Source organism: Triturus cristatus, chromosome 10 (assembly GCF_964204655.1).
Source record: "Triturus cristatus chromosome 10, aTriCri1.1, whole genome shotgun sequence".
NCBI lineage: Eukaryota > Metazoa > Chordata > Amphibia > Caudata > Salamandridae > Triturus > Triturus cristatus.
Window position 1 is genome coordinate 449,094,517 of NC_140593.1, and position 25,745 is coordinate 449,120,261.

Below are 25,745 nucleotides of genomic sequence, written 5' to 3' on the forward strand. Positions count from 1 at the left end.
CTCATGTATGGAAGTGCGCAAACAATGTTGTCATTCAAGTAAATGTAAATCTTTGAATGTTAAATAAAAATAAAAACAGATTTAAAAAACAAAATTAAAAAAAGGACACAGAATTTCCCTGGTACGTTGTTGCTTGCAGGTCTCTGGCTCTGCGCAGCACTGTGTCCCGGTCCCAACATTTTAGGAGGCAGGCTATGCATGGCTTAGCCGGGGCGCCCGGAGGGGGTCTCGGGCCGAGTGCTCTGTGGGCCTGCTCTACTATACAGAGTCCCCAAACGATGAGCGCAGCATCTCCTCAACATAGTCCTCAACTCAGGTCATGGCGGTGGATTCTGGTATTCCTACAATGCGCAGGTTATTGCCCTGAAATCTTGCTTTTAAGTCCTCATTTAAGTTCCTGATGATTTCCATGACTTTTTCCATCTTGAGTAACTGTTCTTGGGTTGCGACGCCCTAATTCTCGAGCACCGACGTGCGCTGCTCGACCTGTCCGAGACGTTCATCATAATTGGATACCTGTCCTTTAGCTTTAGCCTGTCCAACCGATCAGACATGGAATACATTTTCAGGTAAATAGCCGTGAGGGATTGTTTGAGGTCTTTAAACATTTCCCTAATGTTCAGCTCTTGTACGGACTCAGTGCCCATGTTCTCCTCTGTCTACCCTTCAGCCAGGGGGTGGCACCCCGGGGAGCCCTGCACCGCTCAAACAAAAACTTTGATTGGCGTATGTCCGTCTTGCCCATATCCGCCACTCCGCCCTGAGTTCTGTGGGAGGTATGTCCGACTGATGCAGCGAATGGTCAGTCTCAGAGCTACAGGTTAAGACGCTCTCACCTTCCCACTGCCCATGGGCGACCTCCACATAGCCACACGGCACATTTTCCACCTAGGCCCAGCCGTCCGCGGGCCTTACGTAGTGGGGGGAACAAGGGTCTTCAAGCAGCAACTTTCACTTTGCCTCCTGGAGGAGGGGATTATATGGCGTATCAGCCTCTATGCAGTCATCCTGTCCTCTTGTAGGGCTGTATGTGCGGGGCTCAGGCACTCCGTGTGCGTCTCTCAGGGCGTCTCCTAGGGCCAATTTGCACAGCGCTCCCCCAGGGCTAAGCACCACTTCACTCCCAGATCAATAAAAACTACCTGGGCTTGACGCCCGTGAGATGCAGCAGTTAATAGCGAGAAGCCAGCGCCTTCAGGCTCTTTGCTCAGTCGCCTGCCATAGTGCGTTCGGGGTGACAGGGGCACCAACACCTGCAAGGCTCCCTCCCGAACCACGCTCCTCATCTAGCCGTCTATTAACCACAGATTAGTGTGGCCGCTGCAGGACCCTCCGCGGTCCCCGCCAGGTCGCTGCATGATGCAGCACCGGCGCGCCCACAGATTTGAGTCCGGCTTGCCGCTTCTCCCAGCCAGCCTGCATCCACCAGTGTCCTCCGGGCAGTGCGGTCTTCTTTTGTCTACCCTTGTTCACAGCAGGCATCGCTGCACTTCTCTGCTCTCTGGCAGGCCCCGGATCACAGCGGAAGCCGGGGCACCTCCAGCACCCCTCCCAGGGCTCCGCGGCCACCGGTCCAGTCCCCGCTGCATGCACAAGTTCGTTGTCGGGGCCATGGGTCACCGACCACAGATCCGGGGGGGAGCAGTTGAGTCCCAAACGGTCACCTGGTGCCTGTAGCCTCTGTCTTCTGCCGCACTTCTCTCATCTCCCTGGCTGTCAGAAGGCCGCCATCTTGCGCTTCGCCTCGTAGCCGCCGACTCCTCAGTAAGCAGTGGATGTCACACCTCGGGACTGGAAGGGACAACAGCTCAGGATCTGTATGGCAGTCGTCCACAGGCCTTGGGACTCCATGTCTGCCCAATGTGGCGGATTAGTAACGGATTATCCATCCAGCCTGCAGAGCCACACACGGTTGCGGCCACCTTGCAGCCAGGCTCACTACGCCCCCCATTTTCATGTACTATTGTTGATTGCTTGAATTTCTGTTCAGTACCGAATAGATCTGCTCTGTTCCGATATGGCGCCCGTTTTCGATCTGCTTGCCAGTCCTATATTGCTGTTGAGCACTTTTCACTTTGTTTTAAGGAAGTGGTATCAGGGAAACTGACATGCATGAGCAAGGTCGTTATGGCCGAAATGCATTGCAGATGGCTGGTGAAGTTTGAATAATAAACACCTTTTGTTCGACTTTTCCTGAGTGCACGTGCCTTTCGCTTGGAATCACATTTTATTGAGGGGTGTACCGCACCAGGCACCCCTGTAGGGCAGCACAGCCCTAAGGGGAAGAGAGGAATCTTTTGTATTTAAAAAAAAATTATATATATATATATATATATATATATATATACACCTATCTATCTACATATAATAATAAAGTAATTGATGTAGCGCCTAGTTACTTCTAGGTGTCCCTGCCCTGAGGTTTCCCTCCCAAGTACAGATCCAAGCACCAACTAAAAGCAGCCTCAATCAGATCGATCTGAATAACTAAGCTTTTACATTTTTTCCTGTCTGAGAGAGAGAGAGGAAGAGAATTTTACATCTTGGATGCTAGAAAGGTGAAAGAGCAACCCCCGACGCATACTCTTTACAACAGGAAAGCAGGCCAGGAAGCTCCTGCTGATCTTAAATTCCTTCTAGGATAATAGGATTTAACAAAAAAATGCAGAGGAGACGGGCCTCTATTGTTAAAGCTTCTATAACAGTAGCAAATAGCTTTAAAAAAGAACCTTTCTCTCACAGGCAGCCAGTGCAGTTTAGCAAGAGCAGGGCCCGCAGGCGACTGCCTCAGAAGATTTAACAGTAAACGGGTTGTCATGTTCTGCACACGCTAGAGTCTCGCCAGTCAGGACTGTGAGGCTCCCAGAAACAAGACATTGCAGTAGTCCAGCCTAGATGTGATCAGGGTTTGGACTACTGTCTTCCTAGTGGTCTCTGAGAGGAGTTGAAGGATCTTTTGTTTTTAGAGTTAGGTTCCCAAAACACTTTTCCGCTAGACTTGTAGTCTGGCTGTGAAACAAGAGTTTAGTATCAAACCAGATGCCTAGATTCTTAACTTTTGGCTTATGAACCGATAGCGGCCCCAGCGTGTCAGGCCACCAAGCAGAGGCTGCTTACCTAGGATTAGGATCTTAGTAGGTCTATCCATTCAGCCACCTACGACAAAGAGGACCTCAGCAGTCGATGTGTTGGCCTCATCCTGATGTAGGGTGATAAGTTGCATATTATCGGCGCACGACATTGTTCTTTAAAACCGTAATGTTCAAGGATATCAGCCTGGGGCCGCATATAGAGACTGAATGAAGTAGGGCTCTAAGAAGAGCCCTAAGGCATCCCTGCACAGAAAAACCTTAGACGAAAATGGGTTTGTGCCACCTGAAAGTGCTGTTCTGCAGAAAGGAGGTAATCCACCCTAGGGCCTTGTGCCCGATACCTTAACTCCACAGCTGTTAGAGTAAGAGGCTGTGGGAAACGGTATCTAATGCTGCACTGAGGTCCAACATTAACACTGTTGCAGATTCACTCTGCCATCAACTTGACGGATAGATTCAGAGGCAAACAATAATACAGAATCTGTACTATAATGCAGATGAAAGCCTGATTGGGTGCTATGAAGAAGGTATTTTGCCTCGATGAAGGTTGAAAGCTGTAGGTTTATATAGGTTTCTGCCACTTTCAAGAAGAAAGGAAGCAGTGAAATGGGCCTAAAGTTTTCAGGTTTAGTGGGTTCTAATAACGGCTGTTGAGAAGTGGAACTATGGTGGCATGTCTCCAGAACTGAGGGACCCGTCCTGTCTCAAAAGAGCTTTTAAATAGCTCACAGTACACAGGTAGTGCTGCCACCATTCCCTCGTTCCAAAACAGTAGGGGATGCCAGGTCAATAGGGGCCCCGACTGAATAGCAGTAACTGAAGAGAGCAATTATTCAACTGAAATATGTTTAAATGTGCAGAGTCCCAGACTGTCATCTGAGGGTTCAAAGCACACCTACAGACAACGAGCATCACTAACTGTCTCAGGGAACGTAGAGTAGATGGAGTTCACTTTATGAAAGAAAAACTGAGCAATAAAGTTGCAGCATTCCGCTGACGGCGGAGTGATCGCTGAAACTTGAGCGAGGAACGACTTTGACTTCATAATCGAAAGAGTTCAGGAGAGGAATTCTGAGCTGCCTCGATTTTACCAGCATACAACTTGCGACGGGTGACCCAGATGTGACTGTGATATTCCTTCAAGGCCACTCAATAATTTATTTTATTAAACAGGTCAAACTCTCTGCACCAGATCCGCTCTAAGCGTTTACTTTTTTTTCCCCAGTACTAGTAACTCATTACTAAACCATTTCGTCTAAGGTTTAGTTATTTTGATAGTGTGATCAGAAAGCAGTGTAATTTGATCCAGTGCACCCATTATCCACCCTTCTTATTGAGAACTGGCTGTATCTACGCAGTCGTTCAGGGTATGGTGATTCATATCCAGAGCTTTAGTAAAATCAGCAGGGGTCACCTTTGCCCTTTTCCGTATCCTGACTGACTGACCAGAAATAGATGCAAGCGCTGGTAGGGTCATGTGGATCTGAAAAGATATAGCAAAATGATCCGACCAGATAAGGGGGTAAGGAGAATCCACTACTAGGCTGGTTAAGTGTGAAGAAAATGGGATCCAACCTGTGTCCCATCCTATGAGTAGGGGCACTTCCAGTTGAACTAAATAAAAGGATTATATATCCGCAACCAGCATGGTTGCCATCGGGCGAGCCATATTCTCAAAATGGAGATTAAGATCTCCATTGTATATAAAATGTGAATAACGTTGAACCAGAGATGGCAGTAATTCTGCAAGAAAGGTTATAAAATGTGAAGCCTGGCCAGGTGGAAGATGTTTCAAGAGTACAGCTAAAGTGAAATTTCTGGAAAATACAAGAGAGAAAAAAGCTGCTTCACTTCCTGAGATTGTAACCTCTTTGAAAGTGCAAAGGATAGATTGTTTAAAAATCATGGCAATCCCACCTGCTCTATGCGACTGCATATATAATGTGCCAGTCGGATAACCTTGGGTGTTGGCTGTCAATACATAGGGCGCCAAATTTCGGTCAACCACATCTCGGATAAAAAAATTCTATCTGGTAAATAATCAGTCAAAAAGTCAAACACCTCTAACTTGCCTTTATAAGATGATTGTGACTGCAGAGTCTCACTCCCTTTAAAATCAGACACCAATGAAGCCTGGGTTGCAAACCCACACTCACCACAGCAGGAATTAGTTTGAGTTAAATACAATATATGGCAGCAGTCTTTGGTAATAATCGGGGTCAATCCCAATAGCTCCACAGAGGTGCAGAGTATGGGGGCTAAACTCAAATGAACAGGAGGCCGTGCGCCGTACAGGCGCAGACAGGCTTGCTTGTGCCACGCCTTTTGCCCTGTTTTTATGGTGGTTTGGGCACATAACCGGATCAGCACTGAAACACTGATCTGCTTTGCTCGTGACCCACCCCATATTGCTGCCAAAACGAAGGAGTCTTGTTCCTCTTCAGCAATCTAAAAAGGAAGGCACTGTCTAAAATATATGAGCTCTAACAGGCTCAGATCTTGAAGTACAAAGAATAATTTAAAAACCCCACAGTTAAAACAAAGCCTGAATAACCAGAGAACCCCAAAATGAGCAGCATGTTTTTAGGTACAGTACAATCGATAGCATATTGCATACAAACAGCTAGAAATTGTTCTGAAAACGATGAAAATACAGTTAAGGAGTGTGCCAGTTCTCAGAAAAGAGTTGGGTGCTCTTTACCACCGCATCCGCATATCAGCCCTGTTTTTATTGTGGGTTGGGCACATAGCAGGATCAGCAGTAAAACGAGGACCTGCTTGGCTCATGACCCACCTCAAATGGAGACAAAAGGAAGGAGCCTTGTTCCCCTTCAACAATATAAAAATGAGGGTGCTGTCTAAAATATATGAGCTCTCGCAGGCTCAGATCTTGAAGTACAAAAAACTATTTAAAAACCCCACAGTTAAAACAAAGTCTGAACCCCAAAATGAGCAGCGCGTTTTTAAGTACAGTACAATAGATAGCCGATTGAGTATAAATTATGAATATATATATATTCACTGAAAAAACCATAGGTTTCACACAAGTTATAGTTAGCTGTACATTTCACTCGTAAAAACCAATGAAATTCCCCCGTTATAGTTAGTGCAGGCAACTATAACTCACGCGACCGCAATCCTCTGCTGATGCTAATACTGTATTTAGACACTTATTTGCCCATGTCTTCTTCCATTAAATTTTAGCTATACATATATTACAAATATTTTTTTTTCATAAAGACACATATGTCATCAGCAGAGGATTGCGGTCGCGTGAGTTATAGTTGCCTGCACTAACTATAACGGGGGAATTTCATTGGTTTTTTACGAGTGAAATGTACAGCTAACTATAACTTGTGTGAAACCTATGGTTTTTTCAGTGAATTTGCAAGGTTTTTTAAATGCTAATTCCTAACTATAACGTGTGTGAAACCTATGGTTTTTTCAGTGAATTTGTACGTTTTTTTAAATGCTAAGTTACTTTACGCCATTCGCGCACCGCGCGCCCACTTTACGCAGTTAGTGCTGTGCACGCACGGTGGTCACGCGGTGCGCTGCGCGCACCGCGTGCCCACGTTACGCGGGATGGGCCATGTACGCACGATGCGCTTCGCGCACCGTGCACACATGGGGGACATATTATGTGCTTCGTTGTGAAAGGTATTCATTTTTAGTTTCCTTGTATTATATATGCCATGCACAAATGGTGCGCATCAGCCAACCATTTGCACACGGGGTGGGGAAAGTGTGGATAATTTTTTTTTTTTAATAATTTTAACCGTACGCGTACGGTAAGCGTAATCGGCGATTTTTCGAAAAAAATTAAAATTGTTTTTTTGGCCTTGGGGGTTGTTGGGGGACACCTATATCGATGCTGGGTGGTTAAGAACTAAATATACTACCCCTTTAGATGTTTTTTGACTTTGTTTATGCTGCCCCCCTCAGAGTGCGAGAGAGAAAATGGCGGCCGCCGCTTCCTGGTTTCGACCGATTCGAATGTTTACTTAGATCGAACAGCCAATCAGAATCGCGCTCGCGCACGTCACCGTACGCGTACGGTAAGCGCACCGTAAGCTGGCTCAGATATATATATTGATTTAAAGGCTATTTTCTCAGAATCTACTGAACAGATTTACACCAAATCTACAAAAGGCACTTCCTTGACCTGTAGACTACCTCTCTGCCAAATTTCAAGGAACTCTGTTCAGCCGTTCGGGCTTTAGCTGTGTCTAAAGGTCCTATGGAAAAATGCATGGGAAAAACGCGTTTTGGGACCCCCCTTTTATCTCAGCCCCCGCTTGACGAATCCCCCCGAGACTTTCAGGGTAGGAGCGGAGCGCAGCGCCCCACCTATTTTGAAAATTTCGCGAGGATTCGTCGACCGGCGCCAAAGTTATTCAAAATAGAATGTTGCGGTTTTCCTATGGAAACAGGGTCCTAACTATAACTACCTACTGGCGACCGCCAGTAGGTAATATATATATATATCCACGAACATCACGGCGATACACAGGTACGGCCCACAGCGTGGGTTTGTTCCAAAGTGCAGTGCTTTATTGCAGAGTTAAATCAGCATCATTCAAAATGTACCGGCAAGTGCCCAGCATGACGCGGTTCCGCAGTCTTGATCACATCAATATATTTCTATATATATATTGAATATGCTACTTACCAGTATGCATCTGTTCTTGGCATGTAGGGCTGCTGACATTCATATCTGTGCATAGATCGCCGCCTAGTGTTGGGTCTGGATGTTTGCACGTTGTTGTCCTGGAAGAGTCTTCGAAGTATCCTGGGATAGGTGACTCCTCCCCTGGACTACAGTGCGCATGGGCATCCTCTCCATCCTCAGATTGTTTTTCGCCATTGTGGCAGTGATGGAGTAGATACAGAAAGTGATGACCATGCTTACAGTAATTCTGAGAGCTGCAGCTGCTACAGGCGCCGGGGAGGACGATATGAATGTCAGCAGCCCTACATGCCAAGAACAGATGCATACTGGTAAGTAGCATATTCAGTTCGAGGCATGTGGGCTGCTGAATTCATATCTGTGCATAGAATACATAGCAGTACCTCCTATTAGCGGCGGCTACCAGTGCCAGCTGCAGCGGTCTGAAAAAGAGTTTTGAGAACAGCCTGTCCTACAGCTGCCTGCTGTTTTGATTGCACATCTACACAATAGTGTTTGGTAAATGTGTGTGTAGTGGACCAGGTGGCTGCTCTACATATATCATGCAAAGGAATGTTTCCCAGGAAAGCCATGGAGGCCCCTAACTTACGTGTTGAGTGGGCTCGTGGGGGAATCGTTAATGTGCGTTTAGCCTTTTGATAGCAAATTTGAATACATTTAACGATCCATCTGGCTATACCTGCTTTGGAGATAGCGTTACCTTTGTGGTGTGGGGCAAAGGCAACGAAAAGTTGTTTAGTCTTCCTAAAGACTTTAGTCCTGTCGATATAGTACATGAGGGCTCTCTTTACATCTAGTGTATGGAGTGCTCTTTCTGCGACAGTTTGTGGGTTTTGAAAGAAAACAGGCAGTTCAATAGTTTGATTTATGTGGAACTGCGATATCACCTTGGGCATGAATTTGGGGTTGGTACGTAGTACGACCCTGTTGGCGTGAACCTGTATAAATGGCTCTTGAACGGTTAGTGCCTGGAGTTCACTAACTCTCCTCAAAGAAGTGATTGCTACTAGGAAAGCTACTTTCCATGTGAGGAATTGAATCTCGCATGAGTGTAGAGGTTCGAAGGGTGGACCCATCAGGCGTGTGAGGACCAAGTTGAGGTTCCACATTGGAGCTGGTGGGTGGCGTGGAGGGATTACTCGTTTGAGTCCTTCCAAGAATGCTTTGATGGCAGGCACTCTGAATAAAGAGAGGTGCTGCCTGTTCTGGAGATAGGCTGATATTGCGGTCAAATGGACACGTATTGAGGTGTATGCCAGATTGCATCGGTATAAGTGTAAGAGGTAACAAATTATGTTTTGGATGGATGCGTCTAGCGGGTTAATGTCATTATTATTGCAATAGATGACGAATCTTTTCCATTTGGCTGCATAGCAAGCTCTGGTAGTGGGTCTCCTGGCCTCCTTAATGATGTCCATACAGTCAGGTGGCAGGTTTAGGTAGCCAAACTCTAGGACTTCAGGAGCCAGATTGCCAGGTTCAGCTGTTGCGGATCTGGGTGCTGAATCTGTCCATGGTTCTGCGTCAAATGCGTGGGTTTGATTCGCAGCCTTTGATGCGGCACCACGGAAAGTTCGAGAAAGGTGGTGTACCATGGCTGGCGTGCCCACGTTGGAGCAACCAGGACGAGTGTTAGTGAGTGTTGTCTGAGTTTGCGTGCCACCAGCGGTATCAGTGGTGCTGGGGGAAAAGCGTACGCAAATCTGCCGGACCAGTTCATCCATATCGCATTGCCCTGCGACTGCGGATGTGGGAACCTGGCGGCAAAGCTTTGGCATTTTGCGTTTTCGCTTGTGGCGAATAGGTCTATGTCTGGATGACCCCACTGCTGGAAGTACGGCTGGAGTACTGATGGGTGTAACTCCCACTCGTGCATCTGGTGGCAGTGTCTGCTGAGCAGATCCGCCATCTGGTTGTCCTTGCCGGGGAGGTGTTCCGCCATGAGGAACATGTTCCTCTGAATGGCCCACTTCCACATGCTCTGAGCCAGATGAGACAACTGTGGAGAGTGTGTTCCTCCCTGCTTCTGTATGTAGTACATGGCGGTCATGTTGTCCGTCCGGATCAACACGACTTTGTTGCACAAGTGTACTTTGAATGCTTTCATAGCCAGGAAGATTGCCATCAGTTCTAGAAGGTTGATGTGCATCTTCTTTTGTTGTGTTGTCCATAGTCCCTGCACTGTATAATTGAGTACATGAGCTCCCCATCCCTGGAGAGACGCATCCGCTGTCAGTATTATTTGTGGAACAGGCTCTTGGAACGGTCGGCCCTTGCAAAGGTTTTGTGGATTCCACCAATGCAGAGAGTTGTATGCCCGACCGCTCACCAACACTAGGTCTTTTAGTTGCCTTGAGCCTGATTCCATTGACGTGCTAAGCACTCCTGAAGCGGGCGCATATGTAGTCTCGCGTGTGGGACTATGAAAATGCAGGAGGCCATCATGCCTATCAACTGCATGAACACTCGCGCGGGAAGGGAGTGTTGGGGTTTGAACTTGGAAATCAGCATTTGCATGCTGTTGAATTTCACTAAATTTGGCTGAGCTGTGGCCGCCAGAGTGTCTATGGTCGCACCTAGGTACTGTTGTACGTGTGCGGGTTGGAGATGTGATTTTGGGTAATTTAGTGAGAACCCCAGACTGTGAAGAAGGTGAATGGTGCGGGACATGTGGCTGGCACATTGCTGGGCTGACTTTGCTTGAACAAGCCAGTCGTCCAGGTAAGGGTAGACGTGTATGTGTTGCCTCCGTAGATGTGCAGCCACAGTAGCTAGGCACTTTGTGAAAACTCTGGGTGCTGTTGTCATGCCGAAGGGAAGGACTTTGAATTGGTAGTGCTGCCCCTGAACAGTGAACCTGAGATATTTTCTGTGTGAGGGGTGAATGGGTATGTGGAAATACGCATCTTTGATGTCCAGTGTGGCCAGGAAGTCTCCCTGTTTGAGCAGCGGGAGGACTTGCTGTAGGGTGAGCATGTGGAAATGCTCGGAGAGAATGTAGCGGTTGAGGGGTCTCAGGTCTAGTATAGGTCTGAGTGACCCGTCCTTTTTCGGTATTAAAAAGTACAGGGAGTACACCCCCGTACCTTGCTCGTGGACGGGTACGACCTCTATTGCGCCTTTTTGTAGCATACTTAGCACTTCCTGCTGTAGGAGCGTTAAGTGCTCTGAGGACATAGGACGGTGTTTTGGAGGTATTGTGGGTGGAGTTGAGGTTAATTCTAGGCAGTAACCGTGTTTGACAATATCTTTGACCCACCTGTCCGTGGTGATGGAGTTCCACGTGGACAGGAACCTTTGTAGCCTTCCCCCGACAGGTGTTATGTGGTCGGGCGGAAGGGAGAGGGCGTCACTGTTTGTTCTTGGGGGAGGACCTGGTGTTGCCGTATCCGCGTCCTCTGCCCTTTGTGCTTGAGCCACGATATCCACCCCGGGTGTTTTTATCGTAGGAACTTTGTGTGTTTCCCTTGTTGTAGGTTTGCTGTGACCCCTGTCCTCTACCTGCTCCTCTATTTCCGGGGCGACGAAAGGAGCCGCTCCGAAAGGTGTGCGTTTGGAGAGCCCCCATGGACTTTGCAGTGTCTGTGTCCTTTTTTATTTTTTCTAGGGTGGTGTCAACCTCTGGCCCGAATAAGTAGTCGGGGTTGACCGGCTGGTTGAGGATGTTATTTTGTACCTCAGGTTTGAATCCGGAGATTCGTAACCAGGCGTGTCGTCGTAACATGACGCTAGTGTTTATGGCTCTGGCAGCTGTATCCGCGGCATCCAGTGCACACTTAATGGATGCGTTCGTGAGGAGTTGTCCCTCCCTGATGAGGATCTCTGCTCCCTCTTTGAATTGGTCAGGGAGATGTTGGAGTAATGTTTCTAATGTGTCGTAATGTGCGCGATCGTAGCGAGCTAGGAGCGCCTGAGTATTGGCAATACGCCATATGTTAGCTGCTTGTGCTGCAACCCGTTTGCCGGAGGTCTCTAGCACCTTGGACTCTTTGTCCGGGGTAGGAGCATCCCCTGTCGTTTGCGAGTGTGCCCGTTTGCGAGCATTCGCGACTACTATGGAATCCAGAGGTAACTGGCCTCTAATGTAGGTAGGGTCCCCAGGCGCCGACCTGTATTTCTTGTCGATCCTGGGGTTTATTACTCTTGCCCTGGTGGGTTCTTTGAAAATGTCCTTTGCTGGTTTGAGGACACCTTTCAACATGGGTAGAGTTTTGATATTCCTTTCTGAGGATGCGAAAGTATCCATGAGAAAGTCGTCCTCGACGGTGTCAGAGTGGAGTTGCACACCATGATTGGCCGCAGCACGTTCAATGAGGGCGTTGAATGCGGCAGTGTCCTCTGTGGGAGACGTTTTTGCTCCATATAGCTGCGTGTCCTGTGTATCTACAGGGTCATCCCAAGCTTGGTCAGGGTCCTGTTGGCCTTCAGGGTCCATCTCTCCGGGGTAGGGGACGTGGTCACCCATGTAGTCCTCCAAAACGTCTGTTTCGGAGTGTGTGGGAGAGAAGGACTGTGGATCTTGGTAAGAGGAATGGAGAGGTTCGTAAAGAACTGGTTCCGAATCCACTGGCAGCTTTTTCTTTAGCGGGATCCGGTAGGAGTCCAAAGCTGGCTCGGAAGTTATTCTCCTCTTGTGGAGCATCATTCTGCCGGTGTCGGCATCGATGATGTGTGATGGTGACGTCTCTGCAGGAGAGTGTTCGGCAGGTGTGATCGTGGTGTGGGTGACACGTGTTCTGATTTGGAACAGTTTTGGGGCCGTGGATGGTGGCAGGCCAAAAGTGATGTTGGCCGGTGCCGGAGAAGCTGTTTGAGCTTTTTTCGGCTCGGAGCCTGACGTGTCCTGGAGGGCTGCCTTGTCTTTGATGCGTTGCAAGGACGCTGCAACTTGCCGCACCTGGAGCGCCGACGGTTCTTTGGCGCCGACCGGTTCTGTAGAGGCGGGCGTGGACTTCTTCGGCGCCACTGGGTCATCGAGTCGAGGAGAGGTAGTAGCTGTCGACGGCGTCGATGATTGTGCCTTTGGTGCTGCTTTCGAAGCGGTGTGAGACGCAGCAGCCATTTTGACCTTTGTGGCCGGAGCCGATTGTTTCGGTGCCGGGAGCCGAGTAGGTTTGGCGGTACCGATGGTCTTTTTCCGTGTGTCGGCGCCGACGTCGGCTGCTGCAAGCTCGGCACCGAAGTCTCGTTTGGTGCGGTCGGTGCCGACGGGTTTGGCTGGCGTCGAAGGTGTGGTGGGCTTCGATCCGACCAGTGTCACTTTCGGTTTCGGTTTCTGATGAACCAATACAGCTTTCGGTTTCGGTTTCGAAGAAGGGAAACCATCCGTTTTGGGTAGTAATGGCTGCCGCTGAATGTCCGAGGCCGGGCCAGAGGGCGGGGCCGAAGAACTGCGGGATAGGTCTTGGGTAAGGCCCGAAGGCGATCCCTCGACCGGAGCCATAGACTGACGCACTGGGATATCCTCAGTCTGTACGGGTAGGCCTTGCTCGTCACCGGAGCTACTCTCTTCGGCCCCTAAGGCCTCATCGTAGTCTCCTACCTCGGTGTCGGCTTCGTCTCTGTGAAAGAGTCGTTCTTCGATGTCTTCCGATCCGGAGTCGTGTTCGGAAGCGGGGCTGGAGGGTAGGTTCTCCACGTCTTCGACATCTTCGTCCTCGGCGCTGAAGATGTTGGTCGGGGCCGGTGCCGCTTGCTGCGCTTCAAGTCTCGCTGCTCGTCGATTCCGGAGAGTCTTCTTGGATCGGAATCGGGCACAGGCCATACATGTGGACTCGTCGTGATCCGGTGAAAGGCATTTGTTGCACACCGGGTGGACGTCGACATGGGGATATTTCGCATTGCATACAGGACACCGCTTGAATGGTGGCCTCGATTCCATCGTCGATGTCGGGTCGATGGTCGGGTATGATGCGAAAAAGTTGTTCTTGAAGTTAGTAAACTAACAAAAAACTATCGATACCGATCGGGAACAGTACCGACGCGAACTAAAGGCCTTTTGGCCTGTAAAAAGTTTTTCCTAACTTGAGTCAAGATAAGCACATCCGAACCCAATGGCGGAAAAAAACAATCTGAGGATGGAGAGGATGCCCATGCGCACTGTAGTCCAGGGGAGGAGTCACCTATCCCAGGATACTTCGAAGACTCTTCCAGGACAACAACGTGCAAACATCCGGACCCAACACTAGGCGGCGATCTATGCACAGATATGAATTCAGCAGCCCACATGCCTCGAACTTATATATATCCAAACAAAACTCCTCCAAGCAGAAGAAGCAGAGGCCACACAGGGAAATCCTTCAGAAGCTCTTTATTGGACCATCAGGGCATAATGCATTTCGGCGTGGGGTGTCTCTTCATCAGACGCCCTTCTCATTGGAAGATCACCGACACCCTCCTTTTGATCTACTGCGATCCTCCCCCTGGGTGGGGAAGTCAGCTGGCTCCTCCTTACAGATTGCTCACAGCTGCAGTCCGATGTCTGAAGACTGCAGCCCCCAGAATGCATCTTGGTGGTAAGTACCAGTGGCGGAGTCCGTGCTCAATGAGAGCTGAAATATCGGACAAAAGGGAGGTTTTTAAGTTGTTAAAGGTGAGTCCAGGGTCCAACGGCTTCCTCCGGTCCCCATAACGCTCCAACCTCACCATCCAAATGTCAACAGGGCAGGGGCAATGGTAACAATGTGCCAAAGTCCTTTGTGCAGTCACGAACTGCAAGGCAGCCACCCTTGTGTGTGTGTGTGTGTGTGTGTGTGTGTGTGTGTGTGTGTGTGTGTATATATATATATATATATATATATATATATATACACACACACACACACACACACACACAGGTAAGTTGTTTTATTCCGCTCTCAAAACAACAGCATGATGCGTTTCGACCCCGGAGGGCCTTGATCACATGACGCACCTCACAGTTAGAGGTTAGCTTTTAAACCATTTTTTGCATTTTTTTCCCATCTACTTTAAGTGACATGTGCAATGTTTTCGTAAGGTAACTATAGATATTGAAAACATACTGTTTACATAAGTCGTTCCGGTTAGAATACCATTCAGGTATAAATACCTTTGAAATACATTTGATGATACAAATTGTTCAAACATAAAACATTTATAAATTGCATATAATAATTTTAACACATTTAAAACTTTACATTTGTTTTGCCATCAAGCAACAATGGAAAATGACAACATGCTGCCGATTTAGATCAATAGGTCTTGGTTAATGCAGCGTCCAGGTATAAATACCTCAAAATTCCTGTTAACAATTTAAGACTATAAAACCTTGCCTAAAAAGGATTTTGTTAAAAGCCATTCAAAAATATCTAAAAATTGTTGCTAAAACATGCCCATATGTATTTCAACCCCTTGCATGATTTTTAGCCCCTTACTAGCTTTTTAAAGGTGAATTGACTTATAGTGTGGGCATGATTAAAGTGCTAGTGCCTACGTAATTAATAGAATGAAAACATACATTTTGTAAACCTTACGTTTTTGACATAACAAGTGCTGGTGCAAATTCTAATTACTAAAACAAAGTGCTGTGTGCAAATTACACCTTAGTGTAAAAAGCTAAAATTCTATTAAAAAGAACTGTGTTGGTAATAAACGGGGGTGTTAAGCGGTTTCAGTATACCCTGCCAGTTTGACTTTGGGGGACCTGTTGTTGCTAATCTCTACCGGTGGATGTGTGCACGTGTGAACATCTCCTCTACATCGAAGTTCTATCTAGAGGCACGTCCTCAGTGACATTAAGGCCCCCAGGTTGCTTAGAATCCAGATCAAGTATGTAGCGTGTTTCTAATCTCCTTAGGGCCTTTTTCCTGTTTTCTCATCTCTTGTTGGGGGGATGGCATCAATCAGGAAGTATTTCAGATCTTTGGGATCTGCACTATGTACTTCTTCAAAATGCCGAACCACAGGGTAGGATCGATCCTTGTTTTTAATAGCCCTAATGTGTTTGAGTACCCTCTTGTACCCCTGAAGTATAGTACTTCCTACATATTGTAGGCCGCAAGGGCACTCCAGCACATAGACAACGTAATCTGACTTGCAGGTCAAGGCTTTGTTGATGGGCCGTTCTTGGTTTCCCAAATGGAGTCTTATAGGATGTCATGTTGACCTCAAATTGACATGCTTTACAAAGCCTGCATTTGAAGAATCCTTTCCCCTGTGATAGCCATGTACCCTTTGATTGGCTGCTAGGATCATTGCAGACAAGGGTGCCTTACTGTATGTAATGGCAACTCTGTTGGATAGTAAGTGGCCTATTACCGGGTCGCTTAGGACCAAAGGCAAATTTTTCTGGATAATTTGTTTGATGGCCTTTTCCTGTTTGTTGTATCTCAGGATGATTCTAAAGGTTTTGGATGTTTCCTCCTGTTCAGTGCCTCTAGATCTAATCCCCTCTGATGATGTAGCTTGATCGAGGAGGGATTCTCTCCTTACTGTATTGCCCTTAGCAATAGCAGCGGTGATGCACTGCCTAGAGTATCCTCTTTCTAAAAACCTATTTTGAATGGCTAATTTTGCTGTCTTTAAATCATCCTCACAGCTGCATATACATTTGAGCTGGAGCATCTCACCATATGGAATATTCTGTATTAGGTATTGAGGGTGAGAACTGCTAGCATGCAAGGTTGCATTGCCAGCCGTAGGCTTGCGGTGCAATTTTATTGCCAGCTGGCCTTCCCTGATGTATATTTGTAAATCAAGGAAGTTGACACTCTGTGCTCAAAGTAGCGTAAAATGTAGATTAAGGCTATTGATGTTCAAAACCTATATGAATGTTTCCCCTTCTATTCGTGTCCCCTGCCAGATTATAAAGAGGTCATCTATGAACCTAAGCCAAAGTTTAATGTTCTCAGTAACAACTGCCTCATGCTCTTTCTGGAGGACCAGCTCCTCCCACCATCCCATGTGTAGACAGGCATAGCTGGGGGAGAAGCTGGCCCCCATAGCTATGCCTCGTTGTTGTTGATAGAGTAAGTTCTGAAACATAAAAATAGTGTTACAAAGACAAAATTCAACGATTTGAATTAATATTTTGTTATACAAGGTGTATTCCAGTGATCTCCTGTCCTGGAAAAATTTCAACACCCTTAGACCGTCCTGATGGTTGATGGATGTATATAGGGATGTCACGTCTAAGGTGATCAGTATGAAATCAGCTTGCCATTCAAAGTTCTATATTTTGGATAAAAAATCTCCTGTGTTCTTAATGTATGAGGGGAGTTTTTGTACATGATTTTGCAAGAAATAATGATAATGCTCTTGGGGCAGTATGAGAGCCCGAGGTCTAGCAATTGCTCTTCAGCCTTATTCAGATCCACCTTCACCAGATTTATTATTGATTGACTGGTTGTTGGAGCTAGCGTCTCCAATTACGGCGTGTCTGCTGTGTTTGCTTCTTGGTTTCTTCGTCTCTTGGCTTTGCGTCTCTCGCGGCGCCTTGGGATACGGTTCTTCCTTGCTGTTTCGTTTCTTTTCTGGGGCACACATTTTGTCTGCACTCCAGACACAAAAAATCCACCTCTTCAGCTCGTGAAATCTTTGCTGGCATTTGTTTTGTCACCTGATTGCGGGGGCCAGCTCTGTTTAGCTCTCAAGTGCGGAGCTATGGTCTGAATTTGATGCTGTTTCTGGTCTGGATCGTCCACCCGCAGTGACTGATTTTGCCGTTTGTGATCCGCTGTATTTAGAGACTTTCAGCGAATCATATTTTTTGGCGAAAGGAAACACATGCCCACATTCGTAATCTGTGCAGTCTCTATGAAATTTAAATGCTTTTCTTTCACGTATCTTCTCCTCTTCCTTCCGGAGTCTTTTCCTCATTTCTTCCTTCAATTTGACCAGTTCATCATGTTGCCCCATTGTGAGACGTTGGCCTGATATATGATGTCACTAATTCTAGTGTACACCTTGTATCAGTCCAAACAACCCTTATGGTGATTGGTTGTAAAGTCAACCTTATAGACCAGCTATCCTAGTGGTAGCATGGACAAGAGCAGTCTTAGGCTAGACTCTGAATGGCATGTGAAGCCAGCTGTTATACCATATGTAATCCCTTGAATACCAAATGAAAGGACACCACAACAGATATATATATAAAATAAAGTGTATTGATTCTAGTCAAACCCTCAACACTCTTTATGAGATTCGAGGTAAGTACAACACAGTCTTATTTAAGCATACATTAAGTCACACAGGTTAGCAATACAGTTAGGCCCTAGGGGCCACGCAAACCATATACTAAGTAAGTGGTATAAGGACCACTGTCACGGAAATAGGATAGGCCTAGGCCATCGCTGGGGCTACACTATACTACCAACAGTTAGGAAGTGGGAGGCCCACGGGATTCAGGTGCAGAGTGGAAACACTCACGCGTAATGCGTATAATCGATAGAAATAGTACAGTTTAGAATGAATAAGATTTAGGACACTTCTGGAGTAGCTAGGAAGTCGAGACTTGAGAACTAGACACTAGGATAGTCAATACCCTGATGAGCACCGGAGTACCCAAGTTACCTAGCCCACGGGCTGCGGGTGCATAGGTGTGAACTTGCGTCGGGTTTCGTCGTCGACTCCTATGGATGCCTGAAGGAAAGTTGCTGACAGGCAGTCAGTGAAGAGTGTCCGGTGGATCCCAAGGCTGGGATCAAGAAGAGAGGATACCTGCAAGCAGAAGGGACAGAGTCTGGGTCACTAGCCAGTGACCACGTGGAACCAGGAAGGAACCAGGCGATGTCGTGAAGATTGCAGGTGAAGGGTGAAGCTTGTCGTAGCAGCCACGGGTACCAGGAGACGTCGAGGACGACCAGGACCAGGAGGCGAGCTGTCCCACGAAATCTCTTGCTGTCGGCGGCGTCGAAGTCGAACTAGGACTCACCAAGCCTTGGCAAGCGGAACCCACGAAGAATGGAGGACTTGCTTCTGGTGCAGACCAGGAAGGTCTGGGGTGCTTCTCTTTTGCAGAGGAGCAGGAGCCAGTCTGGAGGAGCCAAACCAGCAGTGGAAAATTGAAGGTGTGTCGTCACAGAGGTTACTAGCCAACGGGCAAGTAACCGGACAGACGCGGCAAGCAGGAAAATGCAGAAGGGCCCCACGCAGGACTCGTGGAGTGTGGGGGGTTGATCTTCGGTGCAAATGGTGCTTGGGGTTGGGGCTTCTCAATCCCCGGTGAACAACCTCGAGGGTGCCTCAGAAGCTGTGCTGGAAGATACTCGCCACTTTTCCCAGGTAGCTGGTCCCACGTCTCTCGTCGCCTCCACGGATCTCAGCTCGGCTGTGGATGTGGATCAGGGTCGGAGAAGTCTGGAAGTCAAGGCTCTGGTCAGGCTCTGCAGTCGGTCCCTCGTAGAACTTCAGCAAAGCAAAGGGTAAGTCTCTTGATGGTGCCTGTTCGCACAGGGTGGCCACTCCTTGGCCACAAGGGAGATTCTTCAGTCTTCTTCTTTCGTCGAATGTCGAAGGTCCAGAGTTTCTGTTCAAGTTGCAGGTTCAGGATAATCTAATTTAGCAGGGCCCAACTAGCTACTAATATACTGGGCTAGTGGGCTGGGCTACCTGCAAGGTCACTCCTATGGGTGGGACCAGGAAGGGGAGTGGCTACACCCCCTTTCTTTTGTCCAGTTTCGCGCCAGAGCTGGGGCTGGAGTGCCCCCAGCACCGGTTTGAACTGGACTATGCATGGAGCACCTTGTGTGCCCCAGGCATGTCTCATTCCTTTCAGCCCTCCCTGCCCCAATACACTAAAGTCTGTCAGGGGAGGTGCTAGCACCTCCCCAAGCAGGAAACCTATTGTCCAGGCCTCCCTGGCTGGGAGGGCTCCCAGCAGCAAGAGGTCAGACTCGTGTCTGTGGCAGCAGCATCCATTTTGTGATGCTGAGGCTTTGGTGAGAGTTAAACAGCAAAGTAGGATTTTAACATGTCTCTCCCTCTAGAAGGGAGGAATAATATCCTCATCACCAGAAATGGTATGGGGGTATTATTCCAAAGTGTTAGACACCTTACACGACATCTTTTGATAAAGCCAAACCATAGTTACCATAAACGTTTAAGATTATAAGGTACTTTAAGAGTATATGGTAGGCTATATCATAGAACAGCTATAAAGACATGGTTTCCGAAAGCTGAAGACAGGATCAGCTCATGCTAGAGCACCATCTCACATGTTACCAAGCACTCTGCCTCCAGGATTGTTAAGGCCTGCCATAGGAGTGGCTGATAGGTACACATGTGTCTATTTTAAGGGTAGATATAGGTATACTATATCTAAGCAAGGGGTGAGTACACGACCTTGCCCCAGCTGAGTGATCAGCTAGTTGTGTCTGATTGGAAGACCAGGGGTGGCATAATACATGCTGCAGCCCCTGGGAGGCCTAGGGTACACCTATGCCCTGGGTACCTAGGGTACACTGTACAGGGTCCAATAAGGTGATCCTTACCAATTGGTTATGTACCTAGGGTACATGGAGTCCATTTTAAAGAGAGAGCAGACAGCCTGAGACCCTGAATGGCAGGATCTCAGGCCAACTAAGTCGAAAAACCAGCTAGACACTAGGCAAAAAGTTGGGGGTAACCATAGTCAGATATCCACCTTCCTACACCCATTTCGTTCAATTCGTCATTAACAGTATCAATTTCCTCCTGTATTCTAATGCGATATTTCTCAGCATATCCGATAAGTATGATAACTAGCTTTCTGGATGATTCTAGATTTGTGTCTGCCCATTCCTTCATCATTTCCGATCTGGATCCTCATAACTGGGGGCTAGTGAAATTCGTAGTCCCCGTGAGACTCTTCACACATCCAAATTGGGTTGGAGAGATTTAGCCTTCCACCATTTGCTTTGTTCACTCTTCATTAGCTTTTCCAGTTGCTTTACTTTGTCCCTCAGACTGGTATTGCACAGCCCTGTCGTTGCATTCTGGGAGATTGAGTTTGTTTTGGGTGCTTTGGTTTTGTCAAACATATTGGCCGCCGCCGCCTCCCGACCCCTACTGACATTGTTTTGAAGCGTTCACGGTAATTTGAAATTTATTGGATACCTCGGGTGAAGCCTATCCCAGGCTCACGCTGCTTCTCGTATCCGTGCACACCTCTTTACCCAGTTCGACAGTAATTGATGGCCGCCCCATCACACCCCCTGGTTAAGCGCCCCCGGTGTCCTCCGACCCGTGTTCGCCTACCTGAGGAAGTTGTGGGAAGTCGATGCTGTAGTGCTTGTCGCTGGGGGGCTTTTTCTGGCAATAATCCTCCCGGATTCTATGAAAGTGCTCGTTTCCAAGCTATGTCTACTTTTCACCGTTGAGACCAAAGTCAAAGGGGGTCTGTGATTAGCCGGAGGAGTCTAAAACCGGCTACACATAACAACGCTACTACGCTCTACCCTTGCTGGTATTTTGCACTAATAGGAGCACGGACCACAGTTTGGTGCAGGTACGTTGTTTTATTCCGCTCTCAAAACAACAGCATGACACGTTTCGACCCCGGCGGGCCTTGATCACATGACTCACCTCACAGTAAGAGGTTGGCTTTTAAACCATTTTTACGTTTTTTTCCCATCTACTTAAAGTGACATGTGCAATGTTTTCGTAAGGTTACAATAAACATTGAAAACATACTGCTTACATAAGTCGGCTCCGGTTAGATTAACATCCTGGTATAAATACCTTTGAAATTCATTTGATGATACAAATTGTTAAACCATAAAACCTTCACAAATTGCGTATAATAATTTTAGTACATTTAAAACTTTACATTTGTTTTGGCATCAAGCAACAATAGAAACTGACAACATGCTGCCGATTTAGATCAATAGGTCTTGGTTAATGCAGCGTCCAGGTATAAATACCTCAAAATTCCTGTTAAGAATTTAAGACTATAAAACCATAAACCATTGCCTAAAAAGGATTTTGTTAAAAGTCATTCAAAATATCTCAAAATTGTTGCTAAAACATGCCCATATGTATTTCAACCCCTTGCATGATTTTTAGCCCCTTGCTGGCTTTTTAGAGGTGAAATGACTGATGGCGTGGGCATGATTAAAGTGCTAGTGCCTACGTAATTAATATAATGTAAACATCAATTTTATAAACCTTACCTTTTTGACATAAGTGCTGGTGCAAATTCCAATCACACACAATAATACAATATACACACACACCAAACCATAGAAATTAAGCAGCTATAGTTATCTCACATAACTATACATTGTGCCCTAAGGTAACTATAACTCGCGCCCCCCATGCACAATTTTCTCATCAAATATTTCACTGCAAATGTTGCAGTGATATCAATTTCCTATGGAAACTAGGTCCTAACTATAACTACCTGCTGGTGACTGTCAGTAGGATATAAATATATATGTCAGAAGAACCTTTGTCCAAACGCATGAGCTGCACACGCATCAAGGAAATTGGCAAAAAAATCTGATAGTAATAGGAATCTGGCATCAGCCTAACGCGTTTCAAATATTTTTGCTTTTGATCACAGGCTGCCAGCTGCGTCACCCCACAAATTAATTTCAAACTACCACACCATTAATGACAGTCTCTTTATTGGTCCTCTTACGGCCATGTGTGATTTTCTAACATGCTGCATCATGTAAGTGGTAGTTCATGCATATTTCCCGAGTGGGTGTCAAGTGCACAGAAAAATAAAACATTTCCTTTGCTTTATCATAGGCATCAGTTTTGAACATGCATGAACTACCAGTACCATGATGCAGTGTGTTAGAAAATCACAAGTGGTCGTGAGAGGACCAATAAAGTAACTGGCATTAATGGTGTGATAGTTTGAAATTAATTTGTGGAGTGACACAGTTGGCAGCTTGGGATCAAGAGCAAAGATGTTTGAAACACATTAGGCTAATCCCAGATTCCTATTACTATCAGTTTTGTTTCGCCAATTTTCTCGATGCATGTGCAGCTACCACAATCCTGACGCATTTCAGTAATGTAAGACCTTGATCACAGGTGACTACATTTAATTTTCTCTGATGGCAACCATTCTCCAATTACATGTTTTTATAGTGCTCTCCCCCTAGTGGACACCCTTGAGGGTTCTGAAAGTGCATGTTGGATATTGTGGTTCACCAAACAGTATTTCAAAGCCCCCAGTGGGCGATACATAAATATACAGATGTCTTAAATGAGATTGTTATTGAATAGTGACATCACGTCTCCAGTGACATCAATACCTTCACTGAAAGTCGAAAAAGACTGAATCCATGGGCTCAGCCTTTGGCTGCACCAAGCAAGCTCTGGGTGCAGGATTTGACCTCTGCCCAGACTTTGCATTGAGAGACAAAGAATGGCGAGACCAGTGCCACATCAGTCCTGCTAAGTGGGCACAGGGTCTGGATTTCGCTCAGACTTTTGAGCTCAAGAATTTATCTTCAAAAACCCTCTGGGTATGGTCTTTGGCTGTGTAGCTCTGGGAGTCATGCATGGCTTTTGGACAGTACCAGCACTGAGCACTTCTTAACCCAGGGCTGGTTGGGGACTGCCTCCCTTATCCATGCCAAAACAGCTTTGGGAGCAGCTTACTGGCTTCACCTTCACCCATGACAGAGTGCTCTGGATACAGGGCCTGACCTTTGCCCTGAGAACCCAGGGTACATTTCCATTCCTCATTCTGTTGCACACAGGGCAATGCAGGCAATGAGACTAACCACTGGCAATTGCTCGGTGTAGCATATCAACCCATGTATGCCCTGACACCTCAGTTTAGACCCAGCCACTCGTAAATCAGTTTTAACCTTGCACCATTAAAAACAGTCCAACCGAACTGCCATGTCAGGTCCTCCCTGAACTGGAATAGAAGCAGCCCAAGGCAGGTTACGCCTTGACTGGGTGCTCTTCAGTCACGTGTTGTTTGGTTCCAGTGGTACAGTGAGCACTGGCCTTGCAGGTCGGGCTGGACTATTGTTGTTGGGGATGAGTCAAGAATGATTTGCATATGGCAGGGTCCAAACTAAGGTGGCATGGTGTGGAAAAAAACATGGACTGGGATGCGACACCAAGAAATTACCAGTGGCTTAGAATAATTCAAACATTCAACCATCACTTTTTTTTAATACTTCAGTGGGATGCCCAACACTCCTGGGGCAAGTTTATCAGGTGCGCCCAATATGCACTAAGCACAAAATGTGACCTTTGGCCATGCCCTGTCCAAACTCCTTGTACTCTGACCATTTGAATGATTTTCAAATCTAAATATATATTTTTAGTAGTTGCGTTATTGGATCTCGCCTTATTGTGGAGAAATTCTATTTCGGAATATCAGAAATGATCTCATGATGGATATCCTTGTTTCTCACCAGAAATACATATAAGATTGTTTTAGGTAATGGAAAGGGTCAATGTGGAAAACGAGTCTCCTAAGGCCACTATTCCTTTTCAAGCTGATTTTAGGAGCAACTTTTTACAATAGGCTTCCATCTTTTACTTGGTAAAACTACAATAGATACTGACCTGTATTAGGCTTCTATCCACCGAGTAAATGACCTTTCAAGAAACCTTCTAACTGAGATCATGTAATTAGATACTGTATCAGCAAGAAGGTTAGGGATTATATGCATACCGCTTCATTCTCAACTACTTCCAATACTAGATCTGCTTTAAGGTACGCTGGTGTGGCAGTTTAAGTAAACTGTACTTTCTTCTACAGAAAACATATTGAAAGAATTGGTGAACGCTTACAGTGACGTTAGGCTAGTGCCATTTCTAGAAACAATTCTATTCACATTTGAAGAACCATATCAATAGATTCCATAACCACAGTAATATACAAACCCTACAAAAGCTCTATACATCAATTTGAGAATATAGCTGGTCCACAACTTGCCTCTTTTCTATGATTTCCAGGGTTAGATGTAACAGCTCCCGCTTGCTCTTCTCTCTTCTTTTTATCATTTCCAGGATGGTTACAGCCCGACTCAGATCACGACGCAACTTGAGCATTTTTTCATAAGAAACTTCATCGTTCTTTCGATTCTGTATAAATAAACGTAGCCTTATAAAGTAAGAGTAACATTTGTTTCATTTAAATAAAAAAAAGGAGAGCATGCAAATTTCTACGGGGTGATGGAAAATGGAGCAGCAAATTAAGGTTAGAAACAATCAAGACACCCACTCAACTTTATATGAAGGAGAATGCTTCCGAAATGCTTGCAGTAACAAGAGGGCTGTTCGAACATCAATGCCTACTGCTGACAACATAAATCATGAGGTGCGTGTTTGTCTTAATGCTAATAATTTAACAATTGGATAACCTGCCATGGATTTTATATCCTAATCTTCATAATATTTGATTAGGTTGTCCTGCTCACTCATGCAAATTATAATTAGGCACAAAAATACAAAGTGCCTATATTTTTTATTTTACTTTTTTTTATTGGGACTACAAAAAAAAAAAGAAAAAATTTGGTTACTAGACCAAATTCAGTAATCTAAAATCGCAAGAGATTTTCAAGACCGGTATACATATAATATAGGGTTTCTGGGTGTAGTAGTTTTGATTACTGTGGTGGTTGGGTTAGAAATTAGAGTGAGCTAGCTAACAAATGTTTCAGTACTTTTTGTATCACTTGTGACTTCCTATTCAGCTGGATGTCTATGTAGTAATGCTTTCTGAATGTGTGGACTGTTCACCACGTGACTGCCATACATATGTCACTTAATGAGATATTTGCCACGAAGGCTAAGGTTGCTCCATTTTTCCTTGTCAAATGCGCTCTTGGTTTTGTTTCTACTTGTGTGCCAGCCTTTTTGTGACACATTTGGATTGTCTGAGCTATCAACCGTGGTATGGTGTTCTTCATAAGTGGCATTTTTTGCATCTGCCTGCGAGGGATACAAAGAATTGTTTCCCTTTCCTGCTTGGTTTTGTTTTCTCCAAGTAATATATTATTGCACTGACAGCATCCAAAGTATGCAGGGCTTTTTTGGCCTGA

At 46.3% G+C, this 25,745-nt stretch overlaps 1 protein-coding gene across 2 annotated transcripts in view; it reads right to left on the reverse strand.

The window, feature by feature from the left end:
• Positions 1–25,745, reverse strand: part of EPC1 (enhancer of polycomb 1) — a 1,219,015-nt gene that overhangs the window by 536,951 nt on the left and 656,319 nt on the right. For both annotated transcript variants that reach the window (XM_085631852.1, XM_085631851.1), the window contains exon 5: positions 24,638–24,786. In XM_085631852.1, the coding sequence (XP_085487978.1) occupies positions 24,638–24,786 (149 nt within the window). The remainder of the gene's footprint in view (positions 1–24,637; positions 24,787–25,745) is intronic.